We start from the raw sequence: 14,479 nt of genomic DNA on the forward strand, positions 1-14,479 counted from the left end.
GCCAAGCACGATTGCAGTTGCTGATAACCTTTTGCAAGTTCTTATCATGGTTTTTGTTAACATCAATATTTGAAGTTTTGAAAATTAACTTTAGGGAGACAATTTTCTATATTTTCCAGCATTTTATGCACCTCACTTTTGCCACAATCCATGAAGAAAGAACACAGTTAAACAGTCTATTATCTTACTCACCAAATTAGGTTAAATTGGGTTACTGATTGTACACCCAGTCTCCAAAACAATACGTAGAAAATAAGAGTTACTATTTTATGTCTAGAGATATAATGGTATATCTCTCAAAGCGTTAAGGACCACTAATCTAACAGCCTAATGTTCAACCAGGGTAATATGTCAGAAGAAACGAATGCAAGTCTATCTGTAAGCTTGTACTTCATCAGTTAAGATAGAGATTCAGCTTTTTGTGAATGCTAACAAGGGGATTTTGTGTTTTCACAGGTTATGGTTTTGTAGATTTTGACAGTCCTGCAGCCGCACAGAAAGCAGTAGCATCTCTCAAGGCAAACGGCGTGCAGGCACAGATGGCTAAGGTAAGATTGATGTTTAGGGGTGTGTGTGTGTGTGTGTGTGTGTGTGTGTGTGTGTGTGTGTGAGAGAGAGAGAGAGAAGGAGGAAGGAAGAAGGGGAGATTAAATGTTTTTCCTTTGCTCTGAGCTCACTCAAACTTGGAGTTTGCAACAATTTGGTTTATATTTTCTTGTCAGGGAAAATAAGAAACTCCACATGAAGTTTGGCTTAGGAGAATCTGTCTAGCTTATTTCATTGTTTCTTTACGTATATTTACTATTGTATCTTTTGTTATGGTAACCTCATTAGAGATTTAAGGACACTTGTGAAGTCTCTGTTCTGCTTGAGAAAGGTGGGGTATGTCAGTGTGTGTGTGTCTGGGACTTCTTGTAAACAGTAGAGTAGTAGAATGGAGTAGTAGAATTATCAGCAACTTGTCTTTGATAAACTGTGTGCTAAAAAATGTGTGCGTTTTCTTAGCTCGGGAGAGCTGATTGTTGAATGATGGGGTTGTCTGATCTGTGCAGGGAAATGAGCTTAATTGAAGTGTACTGTGTCTATATTGCTAGAATTTCACTTTGGCTTTTATATAGAGAGTTTTCTAAGATAATTTTGGATATTAATAATTTTCAATAATTATTGTTAAATAGAATATGTATTCTAGAACCCTCTACCTGAAGCTGTCATATATTTTATTTTCTAAGAAAAGAAGTTAAATTATTTACAATCCTTTTGTATCCTGATTGCAGTGGTGGTTACAAGAATCTATACCTGATAAAGTAACATAGAACTATATGCACACATTGTGCCAGTGTCAGCCTCCTGGTTTTGATATTGCATAATTATATAAAAGGTAAAATTTTTAGAAACCTCATGAAGGGAACATAGGATCTCTCTGTATTATCTTTGCAACGTCTTGTAAATCTATAATTATTTCTAGATAAAAACTCAAAACAATTGTTTATAGCATGGATGCTTGTTAGATGTCTGCTTTAAAATGATGGCCATTTAGGATTTATTCACCTGCAACCTAAGTCTTCAAATATGCTTTCTGATTGATAATAGTGAACTTATTTATCTCCAGATTCTATAAATTTTATGTGAAATGGTCAACAGACCTTGAAATCCTGATCTAATATATTCATGCTCTGTTCAGGTATACACTTAAACTTAACTATTCCCATAAGAGTTGAGTGACATAATGATAAAGTAGTCAAATTTTCAGTTATTTGGATTTTGTTGAGATTGCTAACATTATTTGATAACATTTTCCAATTTTGACCTCAAATAACTAGAGGTAAGATATTTAGTTTCTTCATCTTCGGTTGTCTTCTAGTAAACTGATACAGACCATATCTGTTAACCTTTTGTTGCGAGTCACTTCCCATATAGATTACTTTGGTGAACTCATTGTCCTTTATGACACATGAATAGTTGTCCAAGGCAGTATAAATTTGAATTCGTTCAGCTGTATAATGTATTCTTCATCAAGATTATGCCTGGAAGCTTTGGATTTTTTTCATGAACTAAGATTGATGAAGTTAGTATCTTTAATTAATAAGGAAATTATATACATGTCTTGGTTTAAAGATTACTTGGCAAAGAGTCAATGGCATTAAGTAGTGACTTCCTATACCCAGAAAACAAATGATGAAATGTAGCTGTTAGGTATATGTGAAATATATAACTTGAATTTGGACTGAAAGCAACACCTACTTCCAACAAAATGAATATAAAATGCTTAACAAAAAAGTTGTTATTGAAATTTCTTGATCTATTCCATTGGTAAACTCCCAAATCTAGAAGTTAGCAGATTGTAGCACTTCAGAAGTAATGAAAACAGCATGCATAATCTCCACCATTTCGAATGTCCTCAGAAGATGTATAGTTGTTAGATAAAAACCACTGCCATCTTGTGTAACAGGAAAAGAAAATTGACATTGATTTTATAACTACTGAGGAACCATTATGAATATTTTTCCTAAGTTTCCCAGTATTCTGGTGCAGCAAGAATCCCTCTTTCTCCCTCTCTCTTACCCACCCCCACACGCCCACTGACTCTTTCGTTCTCTCTCTCTAATCACTGACATCTCACCTAGTCAGAAGGCTATTTGATTTGGATAAATATTTTAAAGAGTTCCTAAAATGATTATTTTTCCTAGCCAGCATTTTGGCTGTTGGCTCGTGCCCACTGTACAAAAAAAGATATTCCAATTGGAATGTTTAAAGTCACTTTTATTTCTGTAGTTTGCTCACAGATTTTACCTTATGAATTCTGCTGCCTGTGAAGTTAATTCTTATTCTCTTAGCTTCAGACTCGTATCTGCCTACTGGAAAACTTTCAGCAATGAATGACTCTGTAATTTAACTATCCATAAGAAAATAAATAGGCTCCCTTTGACAATGAAATAGGACAAGCTTGACCACCTGTATTAGCAGATTTCTCACTGAGCTATTGGATTTCATGGCATTTTCCTCCTTTGTCCTGGTGATAACTATTATTTATTATCATATAAACCTGCAGTCTGCTGGGTGTGTGAAACATGCACTATATTTTTGCCTTTTAAGTATCTAATGAATCACCTCCAGCATCCTTGTTCTTATCAATATCCTACTATGCAGGTTGTGGTGTCACATTTTAATGACTCCAGGATTTTAAAATCAAAATATTACAAATACTCTACTTTCCCATAGTAACCTTCAGCTAACATAAAACTCTCCATGTGAATTGTCTTATTTAGCTAGCTTATTCCAGTGTATTCATATGGAAAATCCAAAATAGCAAGTCATCCAGGAAGTGGTAATTGATTAATAATGAATAACCATTAACGCAGATGAACATTTTTCTGTATAATTACTGTTCTGCCACAAAGGAGTGTTTTTGGTATCAAAAGACATGTTTCTTTTAAGAAATCAGATTCAGAATATTTTAGTAATACATAGTGGTTAGGAGGATAAATTTGGAGGGAAGTAAACTTTGCCTTGAATCCTGACTGTAGTACCACCTGGCTGTGTGACCTTGGCTAAGTTATTTAAATATCTCTGAACTTCTCTAATAATAACTCTTAGGTTATAGAATTGCTGTGAGAATTTTTAAAAATACATTAAGTATTTAGCATAGAGCCTAGATCATGATAAGAATTTTTTCAATGATATTCAATAAATATTATTATACATTAAATTCAAATTTGCTACTAAACCTTCTATAAATCCTAATACTTGTTTTAAGTGTGTGTTATTCCAAATTAGTGTCTTTAAAATATATAATAAATAGCATCAGTCAGCAAACATTTTTATTGCTTACTCTGTCTAGGCAGTGTACTGAGTATTGGAGAATGAAGATAGAATAAAAATTCTTTTTTTCTGAATGTTTAACATTTATTGTATCTCCTGAATTGCTACAGCTTCAGACTAAGAATTTTGGCTGTTACTGTTTCTGGCAACTTCAGGATATAGAGAAAAAACTTATTGGCCAAGGAATATGTGTCTCTATAAGCATGAAAAAAAAGTGAACAAATCCCTGCTAACAATAAGTTAACTTGCAGATATTTATTTTACTCATGTATGAAGAAGGCCATAGATAGACAGTGGAGGGCAATACTTTGGGGTGCCATCAAGGATCAAGACAGCTCTCCCATCTTTTATCTCTGGCTTTTATGTCACACATTTATAAGATGGCTTCTAAAGTTCCAGCTCTTGTATCCACAGTTAATCCAGGAAAAAGAGAAAAATGCAAATAGATGAAGGGGCAGTATGGCTGATTACATCCTTTTAAAGGCTTTTCCAGAATCTCAACTCAGCAACTTGTGCTTACAACTCAAAAGCCAAAACTGAGTCACATGGTTTCCCCCTTTCTTGTAAGAGAGTGTGAAGTGATGAGTGTTTTGACTTCTTTGCCTCTGCAGTAGAGAAAATTAAGAATAATCCATCCCCTTGGCTATCCAGCATCCATGACATCATTAAAGATGGCATGCATAGATGCATTTTAGGTGGCATGCATTAAATCTTTCCCAAAAGGAACCCACTTCAAACCTGTGATTGCATCTGGTGATTCTGTTATCTCCAGCAGGCCCATGGCTCCTCCTTTTAGCTCAGCAAGTCATAACTTTAAAAGAGAAGCTATCTGTCTGAATTTCCACAATGTAGAATGACCCAGAAGCAACAGGATACATGCATTTAAAGGAAAATGACTATTTAGGAAAGGAGAAAATGGGAAGCAAGCCTAAATTATTGATCTCAAATACATATCAAATCCTACTAGGTGGAAATAGAATTCTTGTGTTGTCAGTGCAATAAGTTTCTTGGTTATCCAATCACATAACTCCTGATTCTGTCATACAGAGAGATCTTACTTGCCCCTTATTCTATGTGGCCTCATTGAGTCCTCACTAGAGAACTGCACAGCTTTGGAGGCTTTTCCTGGATATGTTTAGAGACACTAGAATGGGTCTACATATTAAACAGTCATGAATTATTACCAGCCAGTCCTTGAGTAATCTCAGCCTTAACAGGTCTCTTTCTTACTTGCTTTCTGTCGATTCCAAATATGAGTAAACACAGTGCATCTTATTCTAGAGGAAATGTCTGCAGAAAAGAAGTCACTTCCTCTCAGGGTCTTCAGATAAGACTTCATCAGGTATACTACCAGACTGCCATTACAGTTCCCAAAGGTGATTCACTTCCAGTGGGATTTGTAGAGTAAATCTCAGTTAAGCAATCACAAAAGATACTAAGTGTCCCAGAGGATGTCAAGTACCTTGACAGACATAATATAAAAATAGTATATCTACCATGGCAGAAAACTAGATTGAGACCAGAGGAACGGACTTCTCTTATAAATCAATGACCTTGATAGCAGTTGTCTTTGAAAAAAAGAAAAAAAAAAAATCAGTGGATTTTTTTACTTGAAATTAAAAAGGTGAAAAGTCAAAATCAAGGAATATACCAAAGCAAATATTTTAAATTCAAACACACACACATACACACACACACAAGGAATTTATAAAATATATCACCACAGTGAAGCCATATCAGTTATATTCCAGTAGAAGAATTTTAGTTAATTAAGAAAGGGTGTATTCAATAGAATATTCTTGAACATTTTACAAAAGTACAACTATTGGCCTCATAATGTGGCTTATTGTCTACCAAAACTACTCTTATGAATGCACAGATATATGACAGGCATTGCCAGTCACACTCCTGTAGCATAAGATCGTATTAGTACTTTTTGTTTTTATCATTCATAGGTAAAGCAGAAGAAACAAGCTATTTGCTATTTGTTGGTCACTGGAGTGGGATGGAGCCTCCTGGTAAACATAGAGGCTTCTCAAGGACTCTTTATGTAGGAAGGAAAGAGGCATTGTTCCAGGGTAACTTGAGCAGGTGATTAGAGAGATGTTTCCTAAGACTGGGTGGGAAACAATCAATACTTTATATAGTAATGTACAAGGGTTATCTGGGGATGCTAATGTTCCTAGGATAATGTTCATGTCTTTTTGTTTGTGTGTTCTGCAATAAGACCAAAGGATCAGAGATCCCTATATGCTATCATTTGCTTGTATCCCATTTTTCCCCCCATGGGGACAAGGGCTGTAGCCTTGAATTGAAGCAGGAATCTCTCATTCTCCTACTTTCTCAGCTCATTTATGTTGAACATCTACTATCCACAAGGATTGTTCTACATGCTACAGCCATAGTACTGAGCCAAAGTTTCATGAAATTCACATAGGGGATGACAAAAAGTAGCTGTTATACAAAGAGATATAATTTATTAGATTGTAACAATAGGTTTGAAAACAATTAAAACCAGTTACAGTTACAAAATAGGAGATGGGGATGCTGGTTAAATAGGATATGGGGATGGTAGTATTTTAGGTACAGTGGTCAGGAAAAGCCTTTCTAATCATGTGACATTTGAACATATATCTAAAAGAAATGAGAGGAGAAAACTCTACTTATATTTAAGCAATAGTTATGAAAAATTTCTATAGTAATTTAAAATAGATCAGACTCTTTAGTGAGATAGCATCTTTGGGTTTTACTATAGTCTACATCCTGCATCTTTATAATAATAGAAGAGTTGCATAAACTACCATCATTTCCCTCCCTTTTTTGTGGGAGTTGTCTGATTTTGTCATCCTAATATTGTATTGTTTAGATTTTTTTTTTCATTTTTCTTTAGAGTCAAATTCTAATTGGTCACTAAATTTTTATTTCAACTCTTAAATTCTTCAAATGATGTTGTTCTATTGTTGTACAAGTGGGTGTAAGAACATGACAAGACTCCCTCTTCTACAGTTGTGGAATGCACTTTAAATAACTGTGGTTGCAAAGGAAAGCATTCTGATGTTGCTTTTCACATAGTTCATTACTCTTGAATGACTGATGCTGTGTAATTGTAAACCTTGCTCTATCTCATTTCCTAAAATGAATGTTTGTATCATTTGCTCCTGTGGGATACATCTTCAACAGACAGATCTCTCTAAAAATATATAAGTATTATTTTTCTCATGATTGAAAATTTTAAAATTTTGTGGAAAATAAATACTTATTGGCTGGTCTTTTGTATGTCTATAAAATATTTGTGAATGTCTGCTTTGTTGGCTATGTCAATTAGGCTCAATTTTTTTCCTGATCCAAATGCTGAATGCGGGGATTCTAAACTCAATATTGAAATTGTCAGGGTTGATCTTAATCCTATTCATTAATTATTTGAAGTTTTTGAAGCAGACTCATCTAAAGTTAAATATTTGTATTAGCTTATATCAAATGATTTCCATAATCTGCCCATAGCTACTACCCTCTGTTTTACAAGGACTCTACTGTGTCATCTTAAGTGAAACAGTGCATATGTATACTAGTAAAATTCTCTGCTTTCCTAACATTGGACAAAAACAAAAATCAACAAAAGAATTTCCTCGGTGTCTTAAACTGGGATCCCTACCAGTTGACCAGGCACTTGCTTACTGAAGGATATGTGTGGAATTCAAGTTCTTTTCAACCTATAAAAAATATTGGCCAGGCACAGTGGCTCATGCCTATAATCCTAGCACTTTGGGAGGCTGCGGCAGGAGGATCACAAGGTCAGGATTTCAAGACCAGCCTGACCAACACAGTGAAACCCCATCTCTACTAAAAATACAAAAGAAAAAAAAAATTAGCTGGGCGTGGTGGCGGGCACCTGTAATCCCAGCTACTCGGGAAGCTGAGGCAGAAGAATCACTTGGACCCAGGAGGCGGAGGTTGCAGTGAACCAAGATCGCACCATTGCACTCCAGCCTGGGTGACAGTGCAAGACTCAGTCAAAAAAAAAAGGAAGGAAGGAAGGAAGGAAGGAAGGAAGGAAGGAAGGAAGGAAGGAAGGAAGGAAGGAAGGAAGGAAAGAGGGAAGGAGGGAGGGAGGGAGGGAGGGAAGGAAGGAAGGAAGGAAGGAAGGAAGGAAGGAAGGAAGGAAGGAAGGAAGGTCGGTCAACACTTTCACACTTTCGTCCTGCCTCTTTGAAGAGAATGTGTCTCCACAGGCTGCTCTCAGTCAATTACTCATTTCTTGATGTGCTGTTGAGAAGACCAAATAATGAATAGTCTTCATTCATGGTTTTAATAATTTGTTCTTAAAGTTGAAAGGAAAAGGTATTTTCTCTAATCACCATTGTTGTACATGGGGTGTGCCTAATTAAAAGTACTGCTTTGTCCCACGTAAATTCTGATCCCATTGAAAAAGACAAAGAAGTATGTCAAAATAAGAAAACTATTGATTGTATGACTGCTGGTGTTATATTAGGAAAATGTGACTTAGGTTTGTGTGGAAAATGAATCTTTCAATGGTGAATGTCAAAATTTGGGTTAGCCATTCAGTCACAAGGAGTGCCGGACAACCATGTGTCTCCCCACCCATAGATGAGATATTTTCTTATTATTGATACCTAGGAGGAAATAGTGAATATGCTCTCTACTGGCAGATAGATCCCAAGGACAAGGTGGAGAGCAATGAGCCACACTTGTTGAGCTCTTGCTCTCAAACTCACAAGTCAGGTGAGTTATTATTTCTCCCATTTGGAAGTATTATGTAAGTGGACAAGTAAGAGAAGGACCAGGAGTGTTACACCACTATCTTTCCATAAGAAAATAGAAGCAATGGAAGCTTTCCTAGCCCCAAGTATATAACCAACTGTAACTGGCTTTCCTGCTTTCCTGGCCCCAACTCTTAACTGACTATAATTGCTTTCTGCATTTTATTTTTGTACTGTACTCTAAAGAAAATGATTGGATGAATTGGAATGGTAGAATTATGTAATATATGAATTATGCTAAAGGTTGAACATTTTAACATTGAGAAACCTACAGACTACCGAGGTTCATGGTCCACCTTCTCTTTCTATGTTTACTTCTGGTGTGCTCTGAGACTCTCTTCAAGTCCTTTAACTATATTTATTCTGAAAAAAGGGAAGGAAACAGACAAAAGGATGCAGGGAATAAAGGAAATTATTTCTTGAACGTCAGCCTTATGCTAGTGAATAGGTTAAGTGCTTTTATAATGATTATCTCATTTAATTCTTACTAGAATCCTTGGAGGTAGGTGTTATTACTCGAATTGTACATATGAAAAAATAGGGAATGTCCCACATTCACTAACATAGTCAGTGGTCTTGAACCCAAACCTTTCTGGTTCCAAAGGCTTATTCTTTCCAAGGAGATCATACGTCTGCTAATGCTGTTTTCTAGTCTCTTCAGCAGAGCTTGACTTTTGAATTTCTAAAATGGAATTACAGACTGGATAAAATTATTAAATCAGTGGACTGGAGAATCTATTGGAGTCCCTGATATACATAGTGGGGCTTCATGAATCTTTGTGGAATAAATGAATATGGGAATGAACAAATGAATAATCAGTATTTGTTAGATTTTAATAGTTTTCAATTCTGATAAATTTTTGTGACCTCAAACTGAATTTTGCACAGAAATAGTCCTTTAATTCACTATCCTAACCAATTATTCAGGAGAACATAATTCCTGAGCTCACAAACAATGGTTCAATGTAATCCTTCTAACTATTGACTGGTGGAATGGGACAAGATGGACATCTTTGTTTCTTGAGAAAATAGATGACAAGAATTTGGAAATGAAGACCAATAACTCTTATCTTTTGGAAGTCTTAAAGAAATTGGGTATACACTTGCATATATTTACATGTGTATGCACACATATACATTCACAAAATACGTGTCTTTTAAAGATGTTTAATGATCACAGGTAGCTATAATTTTCCCACGCAATAACACAATAACTTAAAAATGTCTGATAGCTCCTCAGCACATCTGCCTTTTATTGAAAGTGAAACCTAAAGATAAATAATAAACAAACTTGAATGATAGCCCTCTGTGATCTCTGGTTTTGTGTGCATGTTATATTTATTACACTATGATGTGTATCACTTGCGCGGGCACTTGTGAGAGTTGTTCACAAATGCTTACAGTGGACACACAAAAACAAAACAGAGACTTGAGTGTTGTGAACAAGAAGGCAGCATACTCAGTTTGATCCTCTTTACCCACCATGTCCAGGACACACTTTTTAACTGCTATTTGAATGACTTAACCCCACCATGAAACTTAGAGTCTGCTGGCTGAATCAGTGGGAGTTGACATTCCAACATCTGCAAGCACATTAACTCCTTCTTATCTAAGAAGTATTCCAAACTTAAGAAAATGTTCAACGTTAGAAAAATGGTAAAATTAAAAATAAAACCAGACTTTTCTTCCCTATTGAAATGGATTTGTTTCACTTTTCTGTGAAAATGACATTAACAATATCATACCTTTCCATAAAGGAAATAAAGTTTTAAATGAAGCCATACTAAGAGCTCATTTTTTCATGTGCATGAATTACTTTTGGCCTAAGGATCCATTTGGAAATTATATTCATATATCAAAGATAAACTGTCTTCCCTGGTGTTCGTATTTAAGGTAACTGAACAAAGTTGCTTGATGAGAACAGCACAAAATGAATTTTACATTTTTCTGATTCAAAGGTTAATTTCTTGTAAGATGATAGACATTACTGAAATCATCATTATAAAAAATATAAATCACACTCCATGAGAAGAATGACATGTTACTTGTGGGCCAACACTTACCAGTGTATCGTTAGGTATCTAGTTTCAGAAACATCCATAGTTAGACATTAATGTAAGAAATGTTACTACCTTATAAAGATACAATATCAAACAAAGTTAAGTTTATCGTATTCGAGAATGCAGCACACAAAAATCTGTGTTCTAAACTCCCAGAAAATATTGATTTGCTAATGTAAAATCATTAGAAGTGTCTACCCAGCTTCTGGTTTTATATATTCCAGAGGAAGCCACTCCCAATTTCTCCATGAAATATGCAGAGAATACAGTAAAGAATGATCAACAACTACCCTTGAAAGACCAAGGTTAATAGGCAACGGATTTCTAGAAACACCCAAGGATTTTATAATTACTGATAAAATCTTAGAGCAAAATTGAGATTCTTAATATCTCTTTATACTTAATTATTTTATACAAAAGTCCTGTTTTTCTTATTCTCTCTCCCTTGCCTAATTTCTAGAAGATAAGATTACACACAAACAAATACATATCAACCATATCATATTGTCAAATATAGACATCTGATATTGCAATCTTTCCTGCTGAGTATGACTCATTTGAGGAGGTGCCTTCTTCATCTTTTTAAAATTTTCTCTTCCCCTGTCTCCCCATCTCCCTCTAAGAGCCAACAGGTCAGAATCTCTAAGAACACAATCTGAAAATCTGTATTTAAAAAACATTTCTCCAATAATACCTAATGCTTAACTGTATTTTTTATAAACTTTTTTTTTTTTTTTTTTTTAAGAAAAGGAACAAAAACCAACAAGGAGGAAGCCAGCTTGAGTGCAAATTCAATAGGGCAAAATGAAGAAACATTAAACTAAGGAGCAAAGAGAACTAAGTGAAGTATTACAAAGAATAAAAATTGTGCAATAACAGAACTAAACCCCATATTGCTGATAGTTGGGGCAGAATTGACACCACAGAAAATCAGATTAATGTCTTAAAGAACTGATTAAAGGAGCTCCCCCAGTATGCAGGAAAATAAAGGTCAAATTATCAAAAGAATGAGAGAAAACATGGCAAGCATGGTGGACAGAGAGTGGAGTTTTTTGGGTTTTTTTGTTTTTGTTTTTGTAGAACTACTACTTGATAACATAATAGGGTATCTGTAGCCAATAACAACTTTATCGTACATTTTAAAATAAAGAGTAGAATTAGATTGTTTGTAACTTGAAGCATAAATGCTTGAGGGTATGGATACCCCATTCCCCATGATGTGCTTATTTCACATTGCATACCTGTATCAAAATATCTCATGTTCCCTGTAAATATATAATCCTACTATGTACCCACATAAACTTTTAAAAAATGAAGATAAATCTAAAAAAAAGAAAATAGAAAAAAAAAAGTGAGGGGAGGTCTAACATAACAGTGAGTACATCATCCAGAAGAAGAAATAAGAATAGCTGAAACGGAAGCAATAAGCAAATACAGAAACTAAAGACATCTTTCCAGAGATGACATAGCCTTTCATGGAGCTTGAAAGGACTGACCACATGCCAATCAACATGAAAAGACATATGTCTACAGGTATTTAGGCTTTTCAGAAACATAGCTAACTTTAAAAATCAAGGCTCAAGCCTGTAATCCCAGCACTTTAGGAGGCCGAGATGGGCGGATCATGAGGTCAGGAGATCGAGACCATCCTGGCTAACACGGTGAAACCCCGTCTCTACTAAAAAATACAAAAACTAGCCGGGCGAGGTGGCGGGCGCCTGTAGTCCCAGCTACTCGGGAGGCTGAGGCAGGAGAATGGCGTAAACCCGGGAGGCGGAGCTTGCAGTGAGCTGAGATCAGGCCACTGCACTCCAGCCCGGGTGACAGAGCAAGACTCCGTCTCAAAAAAAAAAAAAAAAAAAAAAAAAAAAAAAAAAAATCAAAATGTGCAAACATTCACGTAACAGGGAGGCTTGGTTAAAAAGGAACAAAACCTAGCTCTCTGTATATGTTCGATATAGGGTTTAAACTTAGAAGATGATGGAATAATGATTGCTGATTATGGAAGATATGACCACAAAATTGTATATTCAGACTTCTGAGTGAAACACAGAAAGACTCTCCATTTGAAGTGCAAAAACTGATCTTAATACATATTTACCCAAATCAGCAAATATACTAAAAGACAAATGTAGTAAACAAAAAAAGATGTAAGCATACAAGTCACATATGAAAATCCACATTATAAATCATCATAAATGTTACTAATAATAAAATAAATGCAAATGGAAAACCAAGATACTATTTTTACTATCAAATGTACACTAGTTAAAACAAATAGAATAATGATATTGTGCTAAAGTTACTAATTGTTGTGGAAATGTGAGTTGGTTTGACTTTTCTGAAAATTCCTTTTAGTGTTTGAACTATTAATTTCCTCCTAGAAACCTACCTTACATAAAAATCAGAGATTTAGACTGCTAATGTGTGGATGTTGGTCCCTTCAAACCTCATGCTGAAATTCGATCCCAGTGTTGGAGTTGAGGCCTCCTGGCACGTGTTTGGGTCATGAAGGTGGATCCCTCAAGAATGGCTTGGTGCCCTCCTAACAGGAATACATGAGTTCTTGCTCTGTCAGTTCCCACAGAAGTGGGCTGTTAAAAAGACCCTGCCACCTAAACTTCTCATTGCTTTCTCTCTTGCCATGTTATCTTTGCACACCCTGGCTTCCCTTTGTTTTCTGTCTTGAGTGGAGGCAACCTGAGGATCTCACCGGATGCCCAGTCTTCCAGTCAGCAGAGTCATTAACTAAATAAGCCTCTTTTTTTTTTTTTTTTTTTTTTTTTTAATATAAGTGATGCAGCCTCACATATTTCTTTTAAGCAACACAGAACTGACTATGACGCAGATCACACTCTGTTGTAGCATGCATTGTAAATGGTAAAAATTTGAACGACATAAAATAGCCAAAAATAATCTTACTTGACAAAGTCTCTGTAGTGTAGTAGCTTGAAAATTATGGCAAAGCCATCAACTGCTGCCACTTAAATAGCATTTTTTCGAAGCATATTCAATCTTAGGGAAAAATGATCATAGTAAATATCATTCTCTAGGTAGGGAAGTGTGGTGATTTTTTTCTTCAATAATCATATCTGTGTTTTCCAACTCTCTAGAATGAATATTGGCTACTTTGTAACATAAAAGTGATAATATAATAAAAAAAGATAATAAATATGATCTATAAAAAGTTACCTAGCTGATTATTCAGAAACCAAACCTGTCACATGGCATGTACTGGTTAATGGATGGTTAGAGCATGAACAGTGATGGAACTCTGTTGATCAAATGCTGAGGCAAATCAGCCTCTTTAATTAGGTACTGATTGTGACAATTGAGTTCATCCGAATAAAATATAATAACATAAAATATTTATTACTTATTTTACATAATATAGATGTATAAATATATAAATATAAATATATGAAAATTATTTTTACACAATGCCATTGTTTCTTAAGCACATATTACTTAGGAAATGTAATTCTGATGTTTGCTAATAATCATCACAGAAACTAAGAAATTCATATAGTTCTTCATGCTGAATCTAAATGATAAAAGTATATATGTCATCTTTGAAATTTTGAAATTGGGGGGCCCTCCTACTCTATTTAGTAAGCTGTTAGGTTCTAAAGGGATGTCTAAGACAATGAATAACATTACTTATAAAGGCTTGAAACTTTTCAAATGGTCTCCATATAGAGACAGACTTTTGGGCTGGAAGAGAGCATAAAGAAATATTCAGTATGATGAAGTGATATGCCAAGGTCCAATGGTGAACACTATGTATGCTAAAAATTAAGGGACATGTGTTTGCCTTAATAA

The 14,479-nt window shown here is 35.1% G+C and overlaps 1 protein-coding gene across 11 annotated transcripts in view; it reads left to right on the forward strand.

The window, feature by feature from the left end:
- Positions 1-14,479, forward strand: part of RBMS3 (RNA binding motif single stranded interacting protein 3) — a 743,496-nt gene that overhangs the window by 295,648 nt on the left and 433,369 nt on the right. For all 11 annotated transcript variants that reach the window (XM_008009337.3, XM_008009341.3, XM_008009343.3 and 8 more), the window contains exon 4: positions 457-548. In XM_008009337.3, coding sequence (XP_008007528.2) covers positions 457-548 — 92 coding nt within the window. The remainder of the gene's footprint in view (positions 1-456; positions 549-14,479) is intronic.

Source organism: Chlorocebus sabaeus, chromosome 15 (genome assembly GCF_047675955.1).
Source record: "Chlorocebus sabaeus isolate Y175 chromosome 15, mChlSab1.0.hap1, whole genome shotgun sequence".
Taxonomy (NCBI): Eukaryota; Metazoa; Chordata; class Mammalia; order Primates; family Cercopithecidae; genus Chlorocebus; species Chlorocebus sabaeus.